A 26,214-nucleotide genomic window follows, 5' to 3' on the forward strand; every position below is an offset into this window, starting at 1 on the left:
CCAACCAGTTCTCTATCCATGTCAATACCCTACCCCCAATACCATGTGTTCTAATTTTGCACACTAATCTCTTGCGTGGGTCCTTGTCAAAGGCTTTTTGAAAGTCCAGATACACCACATCCACTGGCTCTCCCTTATCCATTCTACTTGTTATATCCTCAAAAAATTCTAGAAGATTAGTCAAGCATGATTTCCCCTTCATAAATCCATGCTGACTTTGACCGATCCCATCACTGCTTTCCAAATGCGCTGCTATAACATCTTTAATAATCGACTCAAGTATCTTCCCCACTACCGATGTCAGGCCAACTGGTTCATAATTCCCTGCTAGCCTCCAGTCCACAGGAACTGATCCAGAGTCAAGAGAACATTGGAAAATGATCACCAATGCATCCACGATTTCTAGGGCCACCTCCTTGAGTACTCTGGGATGCAGACCATCAGGCCCTGGGGATTTATCTGCCTTCAGTCCCAACAGTTTACCCAACACCATTTCCTGACTAATGTGAATTACCTTCAGTTCCTCCCTCCCACTAGATCCTTGGTCCACTAGTATTTCTGTGAGATTGTTTGTGTTTTTGTTAGTGAAGGAAGTCCAGAGTCAAATTATTTGTTTAACTTGTCTGCCATTTCCTTGATTTCCATTATTAATCCAGCTGTTTCTGACTGTAAGGGACCTACATTTGTCTTCATTAATCTGTTCCTCTTCACATATCTAAAGAAGCTTTTGCGGTCAGTTTGTATATTTCCCGCAAGTTTTCTTACATGCTCTATTATCCGCCTCTTAATTAATCCGTTCATCCTCCTCTGTTGAATTCTAAATTTCTCTCACTTTTGCTGCTTCCTCTGGCGAATTTATATGGCTCATCCTTGGATTTAACACAATCCCTAATTTCCCTTGTTAGCCACGGTTGAGCCATGTTTTATTTTTACGCCAGACAGGGATGAACAATTGTTTTAATTCTCCCATACGATCATTAAATCGTTGACATTGCAACCCTTTAAGTCTCATTTGCCCATCTATCCTAGCCAATTCCCATCTCATGCCATCAAAGTCTCCTTTCTTTAAGTTCTGGACCCTTTTTTCTAATTTAAACAGTGTATCTCTCCATCTTAATGCAGAATTCTACCATATTATGGTCACTGTTGCTCAAGGGGCTTTGCACAACAATATTGCTAACTAATCCTTCCTCATTTCACAATACCTAGTCTAGGATGCCCTGCACTATAGTTGATTCTTCTACATATTGGCTTAGAAAACCATCTTGTATACATTCCAGGAAATCCTCATCCTCAGCACTGTTACCAATTTGGTTGGCCAAATATATATGTAGATTAAAGTCACCCTTGATAACTGCTGTACCTTTGCTACACGCGTCACTAATTTCCTGTTTGATGCTATCTCCAAACTTTACTGCTATTTGGTGGTCTGTATACAACTCCAACAAGCATTTTCTGTCCTTGGCTATTTTGCAGTTCTACCCATACAGATTCTACATCATCCAAGCAATGTCTCTCCTTACTATTGCATTAATCTCCTCTTTAACCAGCAATGTCACCCCACCTCCTCTTCCTTTCTGTCTATCCTTCCTGAATATTGAAAACCCAGCCTTGGTCACCCTGGAGCCATGTCTCCATAATCCCAACTATATCATGTCCATTAACAACTAATTGCGCATTCAACTCTGTGTGCGCCGACGGACGAGAAGCCGAAGCAAAGAAGTTAAAGCCAAAGAACTGAATGGAAACGAGGTCGAAACACCAAAAAACCGAAAGAGTACGAAGACGAAACGCCAACTAACCGAAAGGATGGGACGTCTAAATGCCAACTAACCAAAATGGCGTGCCGCCTAAAGCCAACTAACTGAAAAGCTGTGTCGCCTAAAAGCAAACTCACCGAATGGCCGCTCTGTCGAACGCCACCTACCCGAAAGGCGGCGTCTCCTACATGCCAACGAACCGACTGCCGCTCAACAGAAAAGTCCAATAACGGACATGACGTTGCCGGTGGGTGGGACTTGTCAGCGATTGGTCCAAACCCTGCGTCCATCACATCACTGTGGAGGGATGAACATTATCCCATAACTCCGCTCCACCCGACCGTTGGAGAGTGGGGGGCTGACCCGAGGGATGTGCATCTTCGGCCCTTCTCTCTCTCCCCCTTCTCTCTCTCCCCCTTCTCTCTCTCTCCCCTTCTCTCTCTCTCTCCCTTCTCTCTCTCCTCTCTCTCGTACTCTTCTCTCTCCTCCTCTCTCTCCCCCCTCTCCTCCTCTCTCTCCTCTCTCTCTCTCCTCCTCTCTCTCTCTCTCTCTCTCTCTCTCTCCCTCTCTTTCTCTCTCTCCTCTCTCTTCCCTCTTCTCTCTTTTCTCCTCTCTCTCCCCTCTTCTCTCTCTCCTCTTCTTTCTCCTCCTCTCTCTTTCTTCTCTCTCTCTCTCCCCTCTTCTCTCTCTCTCTCCTCTCTCTCCCTCTTCTCTCTTTCTCTCCTGCTTCTCCCTCTCCCCTTCTCTCTCTCTTCTCTCTCTCCCCCTCCTCTCTCTCTCCCCTCTCTCTCTCTCTCTCCTCTCTCTCTCCCCCTCTCTCTCCCCTCCCCTCTCTCTCCTTCTCTCTCTCTCTCTCCCCTTCTCTCTTTCTCTCCCCCTTCTCTCTCTCCCCCTCCTCTCTCCTCCGTCTCCACTGGCGCGAGCACCCGCCCACCCAGTCACTGACCGCGATGCACCGCTTCGTGCCGAGACCATTCTTCAGACCTGAAGACTGAGTCTGAAGCGTCTCGACCCGAAACGCCACCCATTCCTTCGCTCCAGAGATGCTGCCTGTTTTGTGTGTGGAGAGAGAGAGAAGGGGAGGGAGCAGAGAGAGGGGTGAGAGAGAGAGGAGAGGAAGACAGATGAGAAGGGGGAGAGAAAGAGAGATGGGGGAGAGAGAGAATTGGGGAGAGAGATAGATGGGACAGAGAGGGGGGAGAGATAGGAGGGGAAGAGAGAGGAGGAGAGTGAGAAGGGGAGAAAGAGAAGGGAGAGATGGAGAGCAAAGGGAGAGAGAGAAGGGGGAGAGGAGGAGAGAGAAGAGGAGAGAGAGGATGGGAGAGAGAAGAGTGGAGAGAGAGAAGAGTGGAGAGAGAAGAGGAGAGAGAGAAGAGTAGTGAGAGAAGGGGGAGAGGGAGGTGGGATAGAGAGAAGAGTGGAGAGATATAAGAGGGGAGAGAGAGCAGGAGAGAGAGAAGGGAGAGAGAGAGTGGGGGGAGGCAGGAGTGTGGGAAGACAGGAGTGTGGGGAGAGGTAAGAGGGGAGAGCGAGAAGGGGGAGAGAGAGAAGGGATAGACAGAGTGGGGGGAGACAGGAGCGTGGGGTGACAGGAGGGTGGGGGTCATTTTCCCACACAAGCCATGACTGGGCAATCTGAACCCAAGCACCAAGTTGTAAGTGGCCGAAGGTGCGCATCCCTCGGGACAGCCCCCACTCTTCCACGGCCACCCTCCGTGGGCTGTGGGTCGGGTGGAGCAGAGGTGTGGGATAATGTTCATCTCTTCACAATGATGTGATGGGCACGGGGGTCTGGACCAATCGCTGATAAGCCCCGACCCCCGGCAACGTCATGTGCGTTATTGGACTTTTCTGTTGAGTGGCAGTTGGTCCGTTGGCCTGTAGGCGACGCCGCCTTTCGGGTAGGTGGCGTTTCGACAGAGCGGCCATTCGGTGAATTTGCTTTTAGGCGATGCAGCTTTTCGGTTAGTTGGCTTTTAGGCGTCCCGTCCTTTCAGTTAGTTTGCATTTAGTGATCCCATCCTTTCAGTTAGTAGGCGTTTCAGCTTTGTACTCTTTCGGTTTTTTGGCGATTCTGCCTCATTTCCATTCGGTTCTTTGGCTTTGACTTCTTTGCTTCGGCTTCTCGTCCATCGGCACCACGTCCGGGTACCTTCAATTTATCCACCTTATTATGAATGCTCCACGTATTAAGGCACAAAGCTCTCAGGTTTGATTTAACAATCTTAGCCCTTATTGAAGTATGATGTAATGTGGCCCTTTTTGATTTTTGCCATTGATCTCGCTGCCTTCCACTTTTTCTTTTCTCCCTTCTACCTTTTGCTTCTGCCCTCATTTTATAAGATTCAGATTCAGATTCAGATTCAATTTTAATTGTCATTGTCAGTGTACAGTACAGAGACAACGAAATGCATTAATTCGTAATTAATTAATTCGAAATGCATTAATGCATAACCCTCTGTCTCCCTGCATTGGTTCACGTCCCCCTGCGATATTAGTCTAAACTCTTCCCAACAGCACCAGCAAACACTCCCCCGAGGACATTGGTTCCAGTCCAGCCTAGTTTGTCCTGGTCCCATCTCTCCCAGAACCGATTCTAATGCCCCTGGAATATGAATCCTTCCCCTTGCACCATCTCTCAAGCCATATATTCGTCCAAAATATCCTGTCATTGCTACTCTTATTAGCACGTGGCACTGGTCGTAATCCAGAGACTTTTCATCTTTGAGGTCCTACTTTTTACTTTATCCCCTAACCCTAACTTTGCTTTGTGGGACTCATCCCGTGTTTTACTTCTGTCGTTGGTACCTACGTGCATCACCACAACTGCCACTTCACCCTCTCCCATGCAGATGCCCAAGGATCAAGCACAGAGACATCCTTGATCCTTGGACCAGAGAGGTAACAGACTATCCTGAAGTCTCTTTTGCGACCGCAGCACCAACTATCAATGTATAATGCCAATCTATGTTTTCAAGAGAGAGTTAGATATAGCTCTTAGGGCTATTGGAATGAAGGGATATGGGGAGAAAGCAGGAATGGAGTACTGAAGGGCCGAATGGCCTCCTGTACATTTTTTCTATGTTTTTCTGTTTCTAATTCTCTATCAATACAGCTCTCCCACTCGATTTCCTGCCCTGAGCAGCAGAGCCCTCCATGATGCCAATAACTTGGCTGCTGCTGCCTTTACCATGAGAAGCCATCTCCCCCAACAGTATCCAAAAGGGTATATCTGTTCTGGAGGGAGATGGCCGCAGGGGACTCCTGCACTACCTGGCATCTCTTGAGCTGTCTGCTGGTCACCCATTGCCTCTCTACTTGAGCACCCTTTACCATCCTAGGTGAACACCATTCGGTTTGTGCTGGTCCCACCTCGCCTTCATCTGCGGTGTGACCAACGCACTAAACGTGCTACCCATGACACCCTCAGCATCACGGATGCTCCAATATGTATCCATGCGCAGCCCGATCACCGCCATGCGGCTCGCCAGGAGCTGCAGCTGGACACATAGTCGTCAGGGACACTGGAAGCATCCGTGATTTCCCACATTGCACAGGAGAAGCATACCACAGCGCCGAGCAGTACTGCCATGACTTAACCCTTAATTTAAGTTCAATTAAATCAAACTAGTTTCACTGGGGATTTATTTTACTCAACCGGGGGTCCTGTCTCTGCCTAGATCACTAAATTGTACAGTGTAAAAAGGAAAGGAATTATTCACATATTTACCAATCAGCCAACCCCCCTTTGCGACGTAACCATTAAATTTAAATCAAAACCCAGTAGTCACTTTGCCTCCGCCTACCCGCCGAAGACCCCTGAGCCAAAGACTTACACTTCACCTCAACAAGGCAGCTCCCAACAGCTAGACCTACCCTTACATTTACTTACGCTTCAATGAATTGATCCTGATGTCATAAACAATTCCCTTGCTCGCTCGCTCCGAACAGCTGCCGCTCACTCTCTCCACAGCCGTGCCAAATGCTCAGGATGGCTCCTGCTGCTCACCTACGGACCTGACGTTAAATCCAATCCACTCGCTCTCTACACAGCCAAGCCAAAGCATTGAACCTATGCCCTCTAGTTTTAGACTTCCCAACCCTGGGAAACAAACTGTAATCATCCAGGTTATCTATGACCCTCATGATTTTATAAACCTCTGTAAGGTCACCCCTCAGCCTCATTCACTGCAGGAAAAATCTATTAAATCCTAGCCTGTCCAATCTCTCCATATGTTTCACACCTTCTAATCTTGGCAATGTCCTTGTGAAACCTTTCTGCACGTGTCAGGCATAATCACAATACAGTCACCAGAACTGCTCACAATATTCCATGTGTGTAGGAAGGAACCGCAGATGCTGGATATACAGAAGATAGTCACAAAATGCTGGAGAACCCATTCCCTCTATACAGCATTGCTGCCTGTCCCACTGAGTTACTCCAACAGTTTGTGTCTATCTTCACAATTTTCCAATTGTGGTCCCATCTACGTCACCAAGTGGAGAAGCTGATAAAACAGACCTGGATCTGAACTTGAACCCAAAATGCCAGTCTGGAACACACATCAGAGCGGGGTCTTTTCTAGGAGGATATCTTATCCCTGGGTCCCTGGTCTAGAGAGGGTCTGGAGACCTGGTGCTGGTAGTACCTCTATGGTCACAAAGGTGGTGATTCGTAGTTCATGCCTTACGTGCCATCGTCATAACTTGAGTTGTGATGAAAGCAAAGGCAATTTAAAACAATGGACTGTGTTGACATTTATACCGTAATAAATCTTGTAAAATGTTTTGAGTTGTGCTTGCTCGAAACGTTTGCTGAAAGCTTGCTTTCTTTGTCCTGCACGCATGTGTTAATCAGTGAACCTCTGTTCCACGTCTGTCACACCAGCACATCCCTAAATAAAAAATTATTTTAAAAAAAACTATTAACATTCATATCTACTTAATGAATGATTTACTAGAATGTTGCCTGGGTTTCAACAACTAAGTTACAGAGATAGGTTGAATAAGTTAGGTCTTTATTCTCTGGAGCGCAGAAGGTTAAGGGGGGACCTGATAGAGGTCTTTAAAATGATGAGAGGGATAGACAGAGTTGATGTGGACAAGCTTTTCCCTTTGAGAATAGGGAAGATTCAAACAAGAGGACATGACTTCAGAATTAAGGGACAGAAGTTTAGGGGTAATATGAGGGGGAACTTCTTTACGCAGAGAGTGGTGGTGGTGTGGAATGAGCTCCCAGTGGAAGTGGTGGAGGCAGGTTCATTGGTATCATTTAAAAATAAATTGGATAGGCATATGGATGAGAAGGGAATGGAGGGTTATGGTACGAGTGCAGGCAGGTGGGACTAAGGGGAAAAAAATTTGTTCGGCATGGACTTGTAGGGCCGAGATGGCCTGTTTCCGTGCTGTAATTGTTATATGGTTATATGGTTAATGGGACCTGATCTAGAAGAAAAAAAACGAGTATTGAATACTTTGACGTTTTCCCCATTGAAACATGTGCGCAGAAAATTGTTAAAGAGCTCAAGAAGCCCCAACACGTGCCGCAGAATGTACAGTCCACAGACCCGCCATCTGCCGAAACAAAACAGGTAACCGGCTCACTTCTTTAATCATTTGAATGCTGATTTTTGTTCCTTACCTCAACTTCCTTGTGCGTTCCTTTTTACCTCTATTTATTATATTTGAAACAGTACCTGATATAAAGAGACTGTTAGGTGGAGTAACGTAGGGAGTGGAGCCTGGTGAGGTGGGTTGGGAGAGACTTGTGGTAAGAGTGAGAGAGCATGAAATGGGACCGTCAATGACAAAGGTCTGCGGCTGATATAACAGGGAAATCTTCATTCGTTCTCCAGTTTTAGAGTAGATGGATTTTTGTACTTAAATACAACAAGAAACAGAAATCAATGTTTGTCATTATTTCTTGTTATTTTGATGTACGCAGGATGAGGTGACTAATGAAGACAAGAATTTTCCGGCAGAGGAAGCCACTGAGCAATCGATCCACGAGGAAGAAGAACAGGTGCTCCTCTCGTTCAAACTACAGTCAGAACAACAAATATCCCTCGAGTTTATGCTTCTCTTATTCTCTCATTTTATTTTAGTTTAGTCTATTATTATTGTCACCTGTACTGAAGTACAGTGAAAAGCTTTCTTTGTTGCTTGCTATCCAGTTAGAGAAAAGACTATACGAGATGACAATCACGCTGTCCACAGTGTGCAGAGACAGGATAAAGGGTATAGTGTTTAAGTTAAAGTCCCATGAAGTCAGATTAAAGAAAGTTCGAAGGACTCCAATGAGGTAAATGGGAGGTCAGGACCGCTCTCTAGTCAGTGATGGGATAGTTCAGATGCTGATATCAGCTGTGAAGAAACTGTCCCTGAATCTGAAGACATGCATTTTTACACTTCTGTACGTCTTGCCTGATGGGAGAAGAAGAGGGAGTGACCAGGGTGAGACTGGTTTGTCTTCTGTGAATAGAATTTGAATTCCAATCAACATTTAACAGATATGAAGAAGGGTTTCGGCCCGAAACGTTGCCTATTTCCTTCGCTCCATAGATGCTGCTGCACCCGCTGAGTTTCTCCAGCCTTTTTGTGTAACCAACATTTAACAGACGTTGTGTACCAGACTTTAGGCCTCAAGTTTACAAAAGGATCAGTACAAATTCAGTGTTACATAGAAAACAGGTGCAGGAGGAGGCCATTCGGCCCTTCGAGCCAGCACCGCCATTCATTGTGATCATGGCTGATCGTCCCCAATCAATAACCCGTGCCTGCCTTCTCCCCATATCCCTTGATTCCACCAGCCCCTAGAGCTCTATCTAACTTTCTCTTATATCCATCCAGTGATATGGCCTCCATTGCCCTCTGTGGCAGGGAATTCCACAAATTCACAACTCTCTGGGTGAAAACGTTTTTTCTCACCTCAGTCTTAAATGACTTCCCCTTTATTCTAAGAATGTTGTCATAATAATATAGGGAACATAGAGCAATGGCAGGTGGGTGGGTGGAGCACTGTGACTTCCCACCACTCCTTTCTAGAAAGACACAGTACTGAAAGAAATCTGCGGGTTCGGCAGCTTCGGGCGAGGGAAATGAACAAATAACATTTTGGGTCAGGACCTATAATCAAACAATCTTTTAGAATTTTCGGTGTGATTTCAGATGAAGGGTTTTACTCAAACTTATTTAATTTCAATTGATAATCTGCCTATTCATGTGTTTCTGGTATTTGTTTAATCTGTTCATAATCCAAACATGTATAACTTTTGCTCTAATCGTCAAATGGTAAGTAAATATTTTAATCCTTATAATACAGATATGTGGAACTATTTTCCATGAATAGATTTTTTTAAACCTTTTGATGGGCGATATAATGTTTTTTTGAATTAATATTATTATACAGAGCATAACTGAGGAGATGAGCAATTCTGAACAAATCCAAGAATATGTAAAGGTGAAACAGCCCCTCCTTCTTAATCTCCATGACACTATGACACAGCGGACACACCATCTGAAGGTACCTAGGCTTCTTTATGTGGGTATGCTGTTTGCGTTCTCAATAGTTCCATAAGGCTGAGAATTATCATTAATGTACCCTGGATAAACTAGTCACTCTTTAGTTCTTCAAAGTGATTTCACAACTGTTGACTGGATGTAATGTCCTACTGTAACGCTCCAATGGAGCCTGCAGGCCACTTACTGTAAGCACAATTTCTTGAGACTGCTTCTTGAGAACGCCTTGATTTCTTGTACTGTCAGACGTTTACTGCAAATTTACCACAGTAGTATCTGGATTCCAAAGTTTAGTGTAGTTTAGTTTAATTTAGTTTAGTTCAGAGATAAAGCATGGAAACAGACCCTTTGGCCCACAGAGTCCGCACCGACTAATCCCCACGTGATTATATAATCCTACACACACGAGGGACAATTTACAATTGTACCAAGCCAATTAGCCTACAAACCTGTACATCTTTATTGGGTTAAATTGCAAAAATAGGTTGCCAAAACTAGAATGTATTCTTCAGAATTGTTGCTTATGGGGAAGTCATAGAGTAGACAGAAGTAAACTCTTTCTTCTGATGGGAGAATCCAGATCCAATAAACATAGGGAAAAGACAAGTTTGTGGAAGTACATCACATAATACCAGTGCTTTTTATGTAGTAGTATGTGTCCGTACAGCGTATCGGCACCTCTAAAATGTTAAACATCTTTATTTTGTTTTCCAGACAGGTGACACTTACTGGCACCTTTATTTGTACAAAGAAAGCACTGCACAATACTGTGATGTGTATTTTAATCCTTATAATGGCCAAATGGACTATTCCACCTCCTGTTTCTTTTCCTTCTCCCCTTCCTCGTTAAAAATTGTGGAGATAAAACACTTTTATAAGAAATTAACCATTTGCATCTTGCTACTGTTACAGGTAATTCAGGGCTTTGACCCTGCCAAAGTTGAGCAGGAAATGATGAAAACGTCACTAGTGGCGACGTCCCTTAATTTTACTCCTCCTTCTCCTGAACATGAAGATAAACGATTGGCGAATATTCAAGACCTTATGTACCATTGTACCAGTGGTAAGATGTGACAACATGGTTCACTCTTTCCATTATTTCAGTCAGGTTATTACTTAATTAGTTTATGTTTATTTACACAATGATAATTGCCCATTGTAAGTTGCCACAGGTGTGTACGTGAGTGATAGACCTGGGGAAAATAGTTAGTAGGAAAGTTGATGAGTATATGGGGAGAGTGAAAAATGTCATACAGTGTGGAAACAGGCCCTTCGGCCCAACTTGCCCACACCGGCCAACAATGTCCGAGCTACACTAGTCCCACTTGCCTGCCTGCGCTTGGTCTATAACCCTCCAAACCTGTACTATCCATGCACCTGTCCAACTGTTTCTTAAACAACGGGATAGACCCAGCCTCAACCACAGTGCCCTCCATATTGTTTGTGACAAAGACCCATCATTTATTTATTTGCATCTGTACTCCACAATTTGAAATTTGCAATAGGAAAAATCACAGGTGGTTAAAGTGCACATTGTCAGATTTTAATAAAGGTCATTTTTATACCTGAATATAATGAGGGCATCATGCATATTTCAAGATCTGGATGATTATTTTTGTAAGCTTTGATCTGCCTGTCCCGCTCCAGGTTTAAATAGAGCGCTGTCAGTTTAACGTGTGGGAATTTAAACAAAGAGCTGTCGGCTACAGTGCTATGGGCTCTAAATATAGCGCTATGGCCACAACGTTATGGGTCACAGACTGTTCAGGGAAATTCTCGTTTAACAATTAATCTTTGGAATTCTCTTTCTCAGTGGAAGTTGAACCTTTGATTATTTTTCAGGCAGTGGTAGAATTCTGGATATGACTAGTGGTGAAAAGTTACCAGTGGGGGTTGCAGTTACATTGGGATTGGCCTTGATTTTTACAGAACGGTGGGTCTGCTCAAGGAGCAGAGAGACGAGGGGGGAGAGAGGTAGAGGGGCGGATGAGAGGTAGGGAGGAAGGAGGGAGGGAGAGAGGGAGAAGGAGGGAGAGAGGGAGAAAGAGGGAGGGAGAGAGGAAGAGGGGGAGAAGGAGGAGAGAGGGATGGAGAGAATAGGTGAGGGAGGGAGAAAAAAAGGAAGGAGAGAGGGAGGGTGGGAGGGAAAGGGGGAGGGAGAGAAGCAGGGAGGGAGAGAGAGAGGGTGAGAGTGGGAGGGAGGGAGGGATGGCGGGAGGGATGGCGAGAGGGAGGGAGAGAGGGGGGGAGGGGAGGGAGAGGGAGGGAAAGAAAGGAAGGAGGGAAAGAGAGGGAGCAAATGAGGGAGAGGGAGGCTTCCAAAATGGCTTCTACATCATCATCTGGTGCTAAAAGCAGGAAGCAGCCGTTCAAACAGCAGTATACAAAGTGATGGCAATGAATGCACAGATCAAGTAAGGTGCGTAGAAGACATGTCAATTGGTAACAAAGTTATGCATTCTTGCACTCTTACATGGGTATTTCCGCACATAAATATAACATTATTTGCAGCAAAAAGGAACCGCGTAAAAATACTGATTTCCTCAGCAAAATACTGATTTTCAGGTACTAGAATACTGAAATCCTCTGACAAAACTTGGCAGTTCTGGTTATCAGACACAAATTCCTCTGGAAATCCGTAGGATGCAAACAATCCTCGCAACATGTCTATCGTTTTGCTGGATGTCGTTTTGTTCATCGGAAACACCTCTACCCACTTGGAGTGACAATCAATCACAATGAACAACTGTTGTCCATCTAACTCTGCAAAGTCAGCGTGTAATCTTTGCCACACTTTAGCCAGCCATTTCCATGGTTGTAGAGGTACAGTTGGTGGATTATTTCCAATTGCTTGACATGTGCTACATTCTTTCACCGTTTGTTCTATGTATTTATCTAGATCACGCCACCACAGATAGATTCTAGCAAGACTCTGTGTTAGACACATTCCCAAATGCTGATCATGAAGATCGCCTAGCAATTTTACTCCGTATCTTTCAGGGGTTACAACTCTCGCTCTCCATTCATGACACACCCTTGGTCTACTGAAAGTTCATTCCTACGTACAAAGAATGGTTTCAGTTCTTCCTCTGAATCTGGCAATTTGTTTGGCCATCCATTTGGAACATACTCCTGCACTCTTGACAAAAGTCTGTCAGTGCTAGTAGCCTTCCGAATGTCCCCTGAAGTGATAGGTAACTCATCTACATGAGAGAAATAAAACAAGTCCTCTTTGTTTGGGATCACCTCCGATTCCAAAGGTAATCTAGACATGGCATCAGCATTGCTGTGCTCTGCTGACTTATGACAGTGAATATCATACTGGTATGCAGACAATATCAATGCCCATCTTTGCATTCTGGCTGCTGCCAGAGTTGGTATGTGTGCTTTTGTATTAAGATCACTGTCAACGGCTGGTGATCTGTCTCGATTACAAAGCTTCTACCATACAAGTATTTGTGAAACCTCCTAACGCCAAAAATCAATGAAACCTCTCGCACTATTTGTGCATAATTTCTCTCATTGGCACTGAGTGTTCTAGCCGCAAATGCTATTGGCCTCTCCTCTACATTTTCTAGCACATGAGAGATCACAGCACCAACACCGCATGCTAACTGCATTGGCTTATTGACATCGTAATGAACAAACACCTCTGCCAACTGAGCTTTACATGACTTGAAAGCTTGATCACATTCACGTGTCCACTTCCATGGTACATCTTTTCTCAAGAGCTCGTTCAAGGGATGAAAACAGGTAGACAGATTTGGCACGAACTTCCCATAATAGTTCACTAATCCAAAAAAGGATCGGATCTCAGAAATGTTTCTGGGAGTGTGTGCGTTCTTCATCGCATCAACTTTACACTTGGTACGGTGTAGACCATCCTTGTCTACCTTATGACCTGTACTCTACCGAGTTCTGAAATAACTCACACTTCTGTGCCTTCACTCTTTGTGTTTCAAGGCGTGTGAGTACCTCTTCCAACCTTTCATCATGTGTCTGCCTGTCAGGCTGAGATGAGGATGTCATCCAAGTAACACACCCCACACCTTCACTTCCCTCTAGAATTTGTGTCATCACCCCTTGAAAAATCCCTGGGACTGATGATAACCATATAACAATTACAGCACGGAAACAGGCCATCTCGGCCCTACAAGTCCGTGCCGAACAACTTTTTTCCCTTAGTCCCACCTGCCTGCACTCATACCATAACCCTCCATTCCCTTCTCATCCATATGCCTATCCAATTTATTTTTAAATGACACCAACGAACCTGCCTCCACCACTTCCACTGGAAGCTCATTCCACACCGCTACCACTCTCTGAGTAAAGAAGTTCCCCCTCATGTTACCCCTAAACTTCTGTCCCTTAATTCTGAAGTCATGTCCTCTTGTTTGAATCTTCCCTATTCTCAAAGGGAAAAGCTGATCCACATCAACTCTGTCTATCCCTCTCATCATTTTAAAGACCTCGATCAAGTCCCCCCTTAACCTTCTGCGCTCCAGAGAATAAAGACCTTATTCAACCTTGCCTTGTACAATTTTAACATTACATCCCAGCTTCTATACTCAATGCTCTGATTTATAAAGGCTAGCATACCAAAAGCTTTCTTTACCACACTATCTATATGAGATTCCACCTTCAAGGAACTATGCACGGTTATTCCCAGATCCCTCTGTTCAACTGTATTCTTCAATTCCCTACCATTTACCATTTACCATTTACTATTTTGATTTGTCCTGCCAAGGTGTAGCACCTCACATTTATCAGCATTAAACTCCATCTGCCATCTTTCAGCCCATTCTTCCAAATGGCCTAAATCACTCTGTAGACTTTGGAAATCCTCTTCATTATCCACAGCACCCCCTATCTTGGTATCATCTGCATACTTACTAATCCAATTTACCACACCTTCATCCAGATCATTGATGTACATGACAAACAACAAAGGACCCAACACCGATCCCTGAGGCACCCCACTAGTCACCTGCCTCCAACCCAACAAACAGCCATCCACCATTACCCTCTGGCTTCTCCCATTCAGCCACTGTTGAATCCATCTTGCTACTCCTACATTTATACCCAACAGTTGAACCTTCTTAACCAACCTTCCATGAGGAACCTTGTCAAAGGCCTTACTAAAGTCCATATAGACAACATCCACTGCTTTACCCTCGTCAATTTCCCTAGTAACCTCTTCAAAAAATTCAAGAAGATTAGTCAAACATGACCTTCCAGGCACAAATCCATGCTGACTGTTCCTAATCAGACCCTGTTTATCCAGATGCTTATATATATTATCTCTAAGTATCTTTTCCATTAATTTGCCCACCACTGAAGTCAAACTAACAGGCCTATAATTGCTAGGTTTACTCTTAGAACCCTTTTTAAACAATGGAACAACATGCGCAGTACGCCAATCCTCGGGGACTATTCCCGTTACTAATGACATTTGAAATATTTCTGTCATAGCCCCGACTATTTCTACACTAACTTCCCTCAATGTCCTAGGGAATATCCTGTCAGGACCTGGAGACTTATCCACTTTTATATTTTTCAAAAGTGTCAGTACTTCTTTTACTTTGAAACTCATAGTATCCATAGCTACTCTACTAGTTTCCCTTACCTCACATAATTCAATATCCTTCTCCTTGGTGAATATCGAAGAAAATAAATTGTTCAATATCTCCCCCTCAACTTTTGGCTCTGCAGATAGCTGTCCACTCTGTCTCTCCAATGGACCAATTTTATCCCTCGTTATCCTTTTGCTATTAATATAGCTGTAGAAACCCTTTGGATTTACTTTCACCTTACTTGCCAAAGTAACCTCATGTCTTTTAGCTTTTCTAATTTATTTCTTAAGATTCTTTTTACATTCCTTATACACCTCAAGCACCTCATTTACTTCATGCTGCCTATAATTATTGTAGATCTCCCTCTTTTTCTGAACAAGATGTCCAATTTCCCTTGAAAACCGGGGCTCTTTCCATTTTTTACTGTTTCCTTTCAACCGAACAGGCACATAAAGATTCTGTACTCTTAAAATTTCCCCTTTAAATGTCCTCCATTTCTCTTCTACATCCTTCCCATAAAACACAATGTCCCAGTTCACTCCTTTTAAATTATTTCGCATCTCATCAAAGTTAGCCTTTCTCCAATCAAAAATCTCAACCCTAGGTCCAGTTCTGACCCTCTCCATAATTATATTGAAAATAATAGTATTGTGATCACTGGACCCGAAGTGCTCCCCAACGCATACCTCCGGCACCTCTCCCGTCTCATTTCCTAACAGGAGGTCCAACACTGCCCCTCCTCTAGTAGGTACCTCTATGTATTGCTGCAAAAAACTATCCTGCACACATTTTACAAACTCCAAACCATCCAGCCCATTTACCGAATGTGTTTCCCAGTCTATGTGTGGAAAGTTGAAATCTCCCACAATCACTACCTTGTGCTTGCTACTAATATCTGCTCTCTCCTTACATATTTGCTCTTCCAATTCTCGATCCCCATTTGGCGGTCTATAATACACCCCTATAAGTGTTGCTACCCCTTTCCCACTTCTCAGTTCCACCCAAATAGCCTCCCTAGATGAGCCCTCCAATCTATCCTGCCAAAGCACTGCTGTAATATCTTCCCTGACTAGCAATGCAACACCTCCACCTCTTGCCCCTCCAATTCTATCACACCTGAAGCAACAAAATCCTGAAATATTTAGTTTCCAATCACAGCCCTTCTGCAACCATGTTTCACTGCTCGCCACAACATCATACTTCCAGGTGTCTATCCAGACTCTAAGCTCATCCACCTTTCTTACAATGCTCCTAGCATTAAAATATGCACATTTAAGAAACTTCCGCCTCTTATTCTCTGTTTATTTCCTTTTTTTTCTTTCTCTTCTTGAGCCCGAGTGCTTCCCTTTTCTGCTTCCTGCCTCCCATTCTGTCTACTAGCTTTCTCTATTTGAGTCCCTCGCCCCAACCATTCTAGTTTAAAGTCTCCCCAGTAGCCTTTGCAAATTTCCCCACCAGGATATTGGTCCCCCTCGGGTTCAAGTGCAACCCATCCTTTCTGTACAGGTACCACCTTCCCCAAAATAAGTCCCAATGATCCAGAAACTTGAATCCCTGCCCTCTGCACCAGTCTTTCAGCCACGCATTTATCCTCCACCTCGCTCCATTCCTACTCTCACTGTCACGTGGCACAGGCAGTAATCCTGAGATTGTTACCTTTTTGGTCCTTTTCCTTAACTCTCCTCCCAACTCCCTAAATCCTCCCTTCAGGACCTCTTCCCTTTTTTTACCTATGTCATTGGTACCTATATGTACCACGACCTCAGGCTCCTCTCCCTCTGATTTCAGGATATCTTGGACGCGTTGAGACATGTCCGAGACCTTGGCACCAGGGAGGCAGACCACCATCCTGGTCTCCCGACTGCGTCCACAGAATCGCCTATCCGACCCCCTAACAATAGAGTCCCCAATTACTATTGCCCTCTTCTTTTTGTCCCTACCTTCAGGAGTAACAGGGCCGGTCTCTGTGCTGGAGGCCCGTCCGCTCTCGCTACCCCCGGGCAGGCTGTCACCCCCAACCGTACTCAAACAGGAGTACTTATTTGCGAGGTGTACCGACATTGGAGTACTCACTCGTCCCTGCCTCTGCCAAATGATATGCCAAATGAGAGCCTATTGAACTGAAACTATCCCAAATGCGTGTTGATAGTCAGCTTGGATTTAGATTTAGATTCATCATCTACACCTAACTGCAAGTAGGCATTTGTCAAGTCCATTTTTGTGAAGCCTTGGCCACCTGTGAGGGTACTAAACAAATCATCTGCCATTGGTAGGGTATCTGGTAGCAACCTTCAGGTACCTGGTTTACGGTTACCTTATAATCCCCACTAAGTCTAACATTACCATCAGGTTTAGGTACAACTACAATGGGTGTTGCCCATTCACTACTTTCTACCTTACTGATAATGTCCTCAGCCTCAAATCTTTTCAGTTCTTTCTCAACCTTGTGCTTAAGTGCATACGGTACGGCCCAGGGTTTGCAATACACTGGTGCCGTATCCTGCTTCACGCGCACTTTCGCCTTGTACCCCTTGATTGGCTCTCCCTGGTCGCTGAACACCTTCGGATGTTGCTCGATTACGTCCTCTGGACACTTGAATTCTGCGCGACCGAGGAATATCTAGTCCCGGTTGAGCTTCAAGATCTGCAACCAATTCCTACCTAGCAAAGCAGGTTTATCTCCCTTTACAACTACGAGAGGCAACTCCGCCTGTTGCTCCTTATACCTAACTGGTACATGTACGCATCCCAACATTGGATCTTCTCTCCAGAGTAACCATGTAGCTCAATTCCCTTCACTTCCAAAGGAATTTGACTCAGCTTCTCCCGATGCACAGATTCTGGAATCACGCTCATTCGACTGGATTTGCACGGACACATTCTTTGTTTACCGGTTTACTAGCTCATTGCTGCAGATGGTGTACATGACAAGAGGCTCTTCCTCTGCCTGCAGTTGATCCACAGAATGCAGCGACTGAAAATGCTTACTTGTTGTTGAACCGTTGCTCTGCTTAGCCTTGCGACAAGCCTTCGCTAGATGTCCCATCTTGTGACAAGAGTAACACTCCACCTTGAGGAACAAACAAGACTGTGCTAGATGTGAGCCCAACAGCGATAGCATGACTGTAGTAGTCTTCCTACCCTTGCCTGGATGACGATTCTCTGACGTCTTTGTCGACTTAGGTTTGGTTTTGGACTGCAGCTTGTTCAACTCTTCGGCTGGTTGGCTAGAAGTTGTGCTGACTTCTCTAGAACCGCTCTCTGCCATATCCATTGATGGAACAGTTTTACAAGCTGTTTCAAATGTCAGGTCACACACCATCGTCAGCTTACTGCGGACCTGCTCACTTCTCAGTCCACACACAAAATGGTCCCTTAACGCCCGATCTTGGAAACTTCCAAAATTACAATGAATTGATAACCTCTTGAGTGCCACAATAAAATGACTAATGTCCTCCTTTGGAAGTTGACATCTCGTTCCAAATAAATAGCTTTCAGCTATTTCTAAGTGCTTAGGGTCATAATGTTCTGTTAACTTCTTAAGAATATTCTTCAATAGCGTGACCTTTGGTTTGGCTGGAACTAACAATTTCTTTACCATTTCATAAATATTGGGACCCATTTCAGTCAGGAAAATTGCTCTTTTCGTAGCTTGAGTTGCTTCATTCAAACATCTTGATTCCGCATCAGAAGCTTCTACTTCAGTAATGTTATTCGCAGCAAAGAACATCTCTAAACGTTCGATGTACGCACTGAACATTTCCCTGCTTTGCTGGAACTCACCCCATCATCCGATGTACCCGCTGGGCACCGCCATCTTGGATTTCTAACAATCTCACCACACGTGCTTCATGAACCCAAACTTTGTGACCGGATTTTCAGCTTTCCTTGACACTGAAAGTTATACAACACTTCCCCATGAATCCGTAGAATTCCTTATCTACATGAACAAATAAAGCTGGGGAATCCGCGATCCCATCCTCGTCGCCCTTTTGTGATATCTTATGCTGAGACATAAAGCACGAGTTGACACTCTGGTGACCGGATATCGACTGCACAGTGAACTGTGGTTTATTTGTGACCATTAACAATCCTCCGACACAAAGGTGGTGCTATTACAGACCCTCTCCGTCCCAATCCATAACTATCTTAAACCCAATCGAACTGTGGTCACTGGTCTCAAAAGGCTCCTCCACACACACTTCATCAACTTGCCCTTCCCAATTTCCCAATACTAGAACCTGCATTGCCCTCTCATAGGTGGGGGCCTCTACATACTGTTTAAGAAAACTCCCCTGAACACTTTTGATGAATTGCACCCCAGCTAAACCCTTCACATTATGAATTTCCCAGGCTATATTTGGAAAGTTAAAATCCCCAACTACAACAACCTTATTTGACCTGCAGCTGTCTGCAATCTCCCGGCACATTTGCTCTTCTAATTCCCGTTGACTATTTGGGGGTCTGTAGTACACCCTCAACAAGGTGATCATCCCTGTCTTGTTCCTCAGCTCCACCCATATAGCCTCACTAGATGACCCGTCCATAATGTCACCTCTGACCACGGCCGTGACATCCTCCTTAACCAACAATGCAACTCCCCCTCCTCTTTTCCCCTCACCCCTGTCTCTCCTGAAGCTCCTGTTCCCTAGAACATTGAGCTGCCAGTCCTGCCCCTACCTTAGGGTTTCGGCCCAAAACGATACCTATTTCCTTCGCTCCATAGATGCTGCTGCACCCGCTGAGTTTCTCCAGCATTTGTGTGTACCTGCCCCTACCTTAACCAGGTTTCAGTCGTGGCTACAACGTCCCAGTCGTTCGTACCTATCCATGCCCTAAGCTCATCTGCCTTACCCGTCAGGCCCCTTGCATTAAAATACATGCAGTTTAAACCAACCCTGTTTTCTCACTCTCCTGCTTTTTGCCTGTTCTGTCCATTAACCTTTCCCACCCCACCCCACCCTCCATACCAACTTCTAGCCTCTCCTGTGCCTCTGTCCTGCACGAGATCCCACCCCCCTGCCAATCTAGTTGAAGCCGTCCCGTGTAGCATCAGCATGGAATTAGTGGGTGGCAGGTTCTGTTTCCATGCTGTAAAACTCAATTAGTTTTCTTTGTAAAATGTAAGCTTAAGATTGCAGAAAAATGATATTAAACCTGAAAATCTCCATCACTTTAGAAATTCTCATGGAACAAAGACATGAGGAAAACCCAAAACTTCCTTTCTATTGCACGTGCAATAATTGAGTTTATGTGATTCATGACCATAACTATGTCATTTTAGTTTTGTCGTAAACAAAGTTGCAGCTGATGCTCCATGAAGATAACATCAGTTATCTTGGAGGCTGGAAATCCAAAACGTAATAGAAATAGCATAGAAAAACGGAGCAAATGTTTCAGGTTGATGATCAGAGTTGACAGTCTGTAGTTCATCCAATTGACAGGTTGCACTTCTTCGTATTATTTTAGAGAAGGTGACGAATTCTGAAGTGGAAAGAACTTTCAAGCAATTTTTGTTTGAGAGCATGAAGTTCACCAAAGTGGATGCAAATGGAGAATTGGAAGAGAAAGGGAACATGTTGGGGGAGATGCCTGAATCGTCATACATACCCTGGGATGACCCTGTCAGGTTTGCAAAGGAAATGAAAGAAATTGCTAATACCAAGATGATGCAGGCACCAAACGATTATTCAGGTAATCCTTGCAATGGGAATGGAATTACTTCAATCAATCTGTTTTTAAATATGTGTGTTGTGCCAAATAGATATAATCCATATCCCTGCATTCCCTGTATATCCATGTGCCTATCCAAAAGACTTAAAAAACTCCTTTAAATGTTGCCGGTAACTTTAAAGTTATTCCCTCTAGAATTTGTTTTTTCCATCCTGGGAAATAGATTCTGACTGTCTACCCTAAATTTTATATACTATCAGGTGTCCCTGCAACCTCGCGTTCCTATGAAAACACCGCATCTGCCCAATCTATCCCAGTAGCTAATGCTGTCTAATCCAGCCATCATTCTGGTTTAAATATTGCAAGAAATATTTTGACCAGGATCCTAATGTTTAATTGCAATGCTTGAATAATGAATCTTTTTGCAAACAAATGTGTGGCTGAAACTCTTACTCTTTTGTTTGAGGAATAATGTACGTGAATCGAAGAATATAAAGTTAAAGGGCTTTCTCACGGTGCGACCTGACGCAAGACTTAACAAGGGTTTAACATCGTGGGAACCTCCTGCGATAACAGTACGGCATTCGTGGACCACCGAGGACCTCTGTGACGCTAACGGCAGGTAGTCGAGGAACTTTGTAAGGTCGGGAGAAAATTCAAACATTTTTGAATTTCTCCAAGAGTGACTTGAGCAGCGTTGCAACATTGTATGAACGCAGATGCCAGTGTGATATCCGTGCGATATCCGTAATGACTCTTGCGGGTACCGTGGGAACTCCTGCGAACGGTAAACCCAGAAGCTTGACAGAGGCAATCTCAAATCCACCTTGATCACGCTCTCCCTGCTCCAAGGAGCCCACAGGCAGTGGTATCTCTGGCATCTCCTCTTGCCTCTCCACCCGTCTCTCTTGCTGAGTCTCCTCCTCATTTACCTGCATGGCTAAAAACTTTCTGACTTTCTTTGACCCCTTTCTTTGCGCTTTTCTGAGAGGCATCTCTGCAAGTCTTACTGTGAAAAAGATTCTCAAACAATGACAATTAGGTGGGACGTCCTCGATGGACACATGGTCCATTGGCGATATTGAGACCACCTTTTTTACTCACCTTATGTCCCCTCTGTCAAGGTTTACCGTTCGCAGGAGTTCCCACGGTACCCGCAAGAGTCATTACGGATATCGCACGGATATCACACTGGCATCTGCGTTCATACAATGCTGCAACGCTCACCACAAAGTGCTCAAGTCACTCTTGGAGAAATTCAAAAATGTTTGAATTTTCTCCCGACCTTACAAAGTTACATGACTACCTGCCGTTAGCGCCACGGAGGTCCTCGGTTGTCCACGAATGCCGTACTGTTATCGCAGGAGGTTCCCACGATGTTAAACTCAAGTCTTGCGTCAGGTCGCACCGTGAGAAAGCCCCATTAGTTTGAGGGCTAGGGCAGTATTGGTCAGAAAAGCAGAGTAATATTTGAATCAGCAGCAATATTGAATCAGCAGTATACAGACTTCTCCTAATCTAGTTAGCTCAACCAAATTGCTTCTACTTTGTATCTATGCAAAGAACATAAGAGCAGAATTAAACCATTCCCTATCAGGTTTACTCTGCCATTCAACCATGACTGATCTATTTTTCCCTCAAGACCCCATTCTCCTGCCTTCTCCCTATAACCTTTGATGCGTTTGCTAACCAAGAACCTATCAATATTCACTTTAAAAATGACTTGGTCTCAACACACATTTATTGCCACACTGTTTAAATGCCATGATTTGTTATATGCTCTGTCTCATCATGAGTGACAGTGAAAATGTGCCTGAAAGAGCTCACCATTACAATCTAAGCAGTAAAGCTGCTGCTTCACAGTGCCAGGGACCTGGGTTCGATCCTGGCAGCGGGTACTGTCTGCGTGGAGTTTGCATGTTCTCACTGTGACCGCGTCGGTTTCCTCCGGGTTCACCAGTTTCCTGCCAAATCCCAAACATATGTGGTTTGCAGGTTAATTGGCCCTCTTTAAATTGTGTAAGTAGCAAATGAGAAATTGGGAAAACATAGAACTAGTGTGAAAGGGTGAGCATAGGAAAGTTAATCTGCTAGTCGAATCGGCAGTAAAGAAGGCAAACTCAATGCTGACATTTATTTCAAGAGGGCTTGTATACAAATAAAGGGATGTAATGCTGAGGCTCTATAAGGCGCTGGTAATGCTGTGTTTGGAATTTTGTGAGCAATTGTGGGCACAATATCAAGAGTCAAGAGTCAAGACAGTTTTATTGTCATGTGTCCCAGATAGGACAATGAAATTCTTGCTTGCTGCAGCACAACAAAATATGTAAATATAATACAGAACAGGAGATAAAAGTCTAAATACCATAGACCATATATATACACAATAAATAAACAGATAAAGTGCAATAGTAATAATAGACTGTTATTGTTCAGAGCTTGTTTGATGTTGTGTTTAATAGCCTGATGTCTGTGGGGAAGAAGCTGTTCCTGAACCTGGATATTCCAGATTTCAGGCTCCTGTACCTTCTTCCCGATGGCAACGGAGAGATGAGTGTGTGGCCAGGATGATGTGGGTTTTTGATGATGTTGGCAGCCTTTTTGAGGCAGCGACTGTAATAGATCCCTTCGATGGTGGGGAAGTCAGAGCCGATGATGGACTGGGAAGTGGTCACAACTTTCTGCATTTTTTTCCGCTCCTGGACGTTCAAGTTGCCGAACCAAGCCACGATGCAACCAGTCAGTGTGCTCTCTACTGTACACCTGTAGAAGGTCGAGAGAGTCCTCTTTGACATACCGACTCTCCGTAATCTTTTTAGGAAGTAGAGGCGCTGATGTGCCTTCTTTATCATCTCAGGAAGGATGTGTTGGTTCTGGAAAAGGTCCAGAGAAGGATTACAAGATTGATCCCAGGAATGAGTAGGTTAACCTATGATGAGCATTTGTTGGCACTCGCATGTACTTGCTGGAGTTTAGAAGAATAAGGGGACCTCATTGAAACATACAGAATTGTTTGTTATGAAAGGCCTGGATAGAGTGGATGTGGAGAGGATGTTTCCACTAATGGGAGACTCTAAGACTAGAGGTCATAGCCAGAATTAAAGGATGTTATTTTAGGAAGGAGTTGAAGAGAAATTTCAGAGACTGGTGAATCTGTGGAATTCATTGCCACAGAAAGCTGTGGAGGCCATCAATGGATATTTTTAAGGCAGAGATAGATAGATTCTTGATTAGTGCGGGTGTCAGGGCTAACGGGGAGAAGGCAGGAGAATGGCATTAGGAGGGAGAGATAGGTCAGCCATGATTGAATGGCGGAGTAGAATGGGCCAAATGGCCTAATTCTACTATTCCTTATGACCTTATGAGAATGTGTATATCTCACCTGTGAATTAAATAAAAGAATAACTTCCTCACTTGCCTCAATTTCTCTTCCACTTTCCAAGCCTAGTCCCCTTTTCCATCGTTTCTCTGACAAGTCCCTTCCCCACAACATCATGTGTTACATTGCAATTTAATTGCTGCACTACAGAGAGCTAAAATCTACGTACTTGCTATTTCCTGGAGGAAAATCCAAAGTTTGTTCATGCTTTTCGATGTTTTTTAAAACAGGTATCTGCTTTCTTCCTGTTCAATAACATTTGCTAAAGTTTCAAATTAAATTCTTCAGGGGAAACAGTCTGCAGCAATAATCAGATTTTTTTTTAAATTGTCTTAATGTCAAATTCTGTTTGGCCCTTCTGAGATAATTTTCTTAGAAATGAAGCAATTGTTTGCAGTCAGTAGCTGAGTTTTCATTGTTCCTTTCCAGAGGACCCATATACCAAAGGCTCTGAAGAAGGTGACACATGCCCTTTAAAGGTTAATAAACAGCGTTCGAGCAAATGCAAAAGGGTCTGCAATAATTCACCCAGTTCAGGTATTAATCACTATTTTTGTACTCCATTTCTCCAAAGTTTAATTCATATTAATATCAACTTGTAAAGAGCCGCACAGTGGCACAGCTGGTAGAGTTGCTGCCTCACAGCGCCAGAGACCCAGGTTCGATCCTGACCTAAGGTGGTGTCCATATGGAGTTTCCACACTCTCCCTGTGACTGCATGGATTTCCTCTGGGTGTTCTGGTTTCCTCCCACATCCCAAAGCCATGCGGGTTTGTAGGTGAATTGGCCTCTGTAAATTGCCCCTTGTGTGTGGGGAGTGGATGAGAAAGTGGGATTACACAGAACTAGTGTGAGCGGGCGAATGATGGTCGGCGCGGAATCAGTGGGCCGAAGGGTCTGTTTTCATGCTGTACCTTTCAATCAAGCAATTATATCAAAATCAATGTTATAAATATGTATTTCAGGCATTGTGGACTGATGTTAGCAATTTAGAGTCTAAAATATTTAATGAACTGAGCAGATGAAATTAGAAGAACCTAATTCTCTTAGCAACAGTAATATTTTAGATTGATTTCAGCACGGTTTTTGCCTATCATCTACCATAACAGTTAACACTATTCTTCATAGTGTTCATTTTATTTGTGTAAAGAAGACTTTGCATGTCCACGTTGCCTGTGAGTCTTCCTCAGACCAACGCTAACCATGAAATAGCTGGAAGATCTAAGGCAACGTGGTGTAATTATCATGCACTGCCAATTTCTCAAATCATCTCCCCCGTCCTGCATCTATTTAAAAATACCAATTCACAAAAACTAAGAGTTTAAATCTATTTTCAGAACAACTTGCAAATGATCCTGAAATGACGGAGAGGGAAAGCAGAAGAGAGAGTTTAATTGAAAAGGTATGAAAACTGATAAGAAATTATGAGGTGAAATGCACACTTCTTTGAATGTCATTGTTATCCACAGACCACTTTTTTTCACAATGGAGGCATTGCAAATTGATTGTGCAATTGATCATTAACCAATATGGAATCCCTGCAAGTGGTTGCCTCCACACAAAGAGCTGGACCACTGAAAGGCTTCCATCGTTTAATAGTTCGCCTATGGTCTGGCCGTTCAGTGCTATTTTTCTTTTTTTTTTTTAAACACCCAAAGTCCTGGAGTAACGCACCATCTCAGGAGGACAAGGATAGGTGATGTTTCTGGTCTGTACCCTTCTTCAGACCCTTCTCCAATCTGAAGAAAATTGCTAACTCAAAATGTCACCAATCCATGTTCTCCAGAGATGCTGCCTGACCCACTGAGTTTACCATAATAGACTTTATGTCTATTATGGTAAACCAGCATCCGCAGTTCCTTGTTTTTTTCTGCTGTTTTTCATTTGTTTTTTTTTTAAAGTAGATGCAGGAGAAGTTATTTTGGCCTTGATCTCCTGGCTCCAATCTTGCCTGCATTTGCTTGAGCCACAGTAAAAGTAGCTATGTATTTCTTAGCTGGAATTTTAAATATCTGGATAGTAAATGCAGTAAAGCTTTCAAAGGTGAGGCTCACTTTCGGTGTTCACCAGAGCCTGATAACATCTCTGGGGACACTGGACATGCAAAATAATATATCCGTTTTTCAGTATCGAACAACTCCCAACAACTTTGTTAAAAGACAGGTACATAGATAGGAAAGTTTTGGAGGGATATGGAGCAATCACGGGCAGGTGGAACTAGCATAGATGGGGCATTTTGGTCAGCATGGACCGATGTTTATAGGAAACTCTAAGTTTAAAACAATCTCAAATTCTAGCCGGCAACCTTAAA

The 26,214-nt window shown here is 44.0% G+C and overlaps 1 protein-coding gene across 2 annotated transcripts in view; it reads left to right on the forward strand.

Annotated features, from left to right (window-relative positions):
• spag17 (sperm associated antigen 17) overlaps positions 1-26,214 on the forward strand; it is a 207,179-nt gene that overhangs the window by 40,848 nt on the left and 140,117 nt on the right. For both annotated transcript variants that reach the window (XM_055644261.1, XM_055644262.1), the window contains exons 14-20: positions 7,268-7,351; positions 7,705-7,782; positions 9,169-9,282; positions 10,191-10,341; positions 20,321-20,545; positions 24,333-24,440; positions 25,241-25,305. In XM_055644261.1, coding sequence (XP_055500236.1) covers positions 7,268-7,351; positions 7,705-7,782; positions 9,169-9,282; positions 10,191-10,341; positions 20,321-20,545; positions 24,333-24,440; positions 25,241-25,305 — 825 coding nt within the window. The remainder of the gene's footprint in view (positions 1-7,267; positions 7,352-7,704; positions 7,783-9,168; positions 9,283-10,190; positions 10,342-20,320; positions 20,546-24,332; positions 24,441-25,240; positions 25,306-26,214) is intronic.

The sequence above is a fragment of the Leucoraja erinacea genome, chromosome 13 (genome assembly GCF_028641065.1).
Source record: "Leucoraja erinacea ecotype New England chromosome 13, Leri_hhj_1, whole genome shotgun sequence".
NCBI classification, from domain to species: Eukaryota; Metazoa; Chordata; class Chondrichthyes; order Rajiformes; family Rajidae; genus Leucoraja; species Leucoraja erinaceus.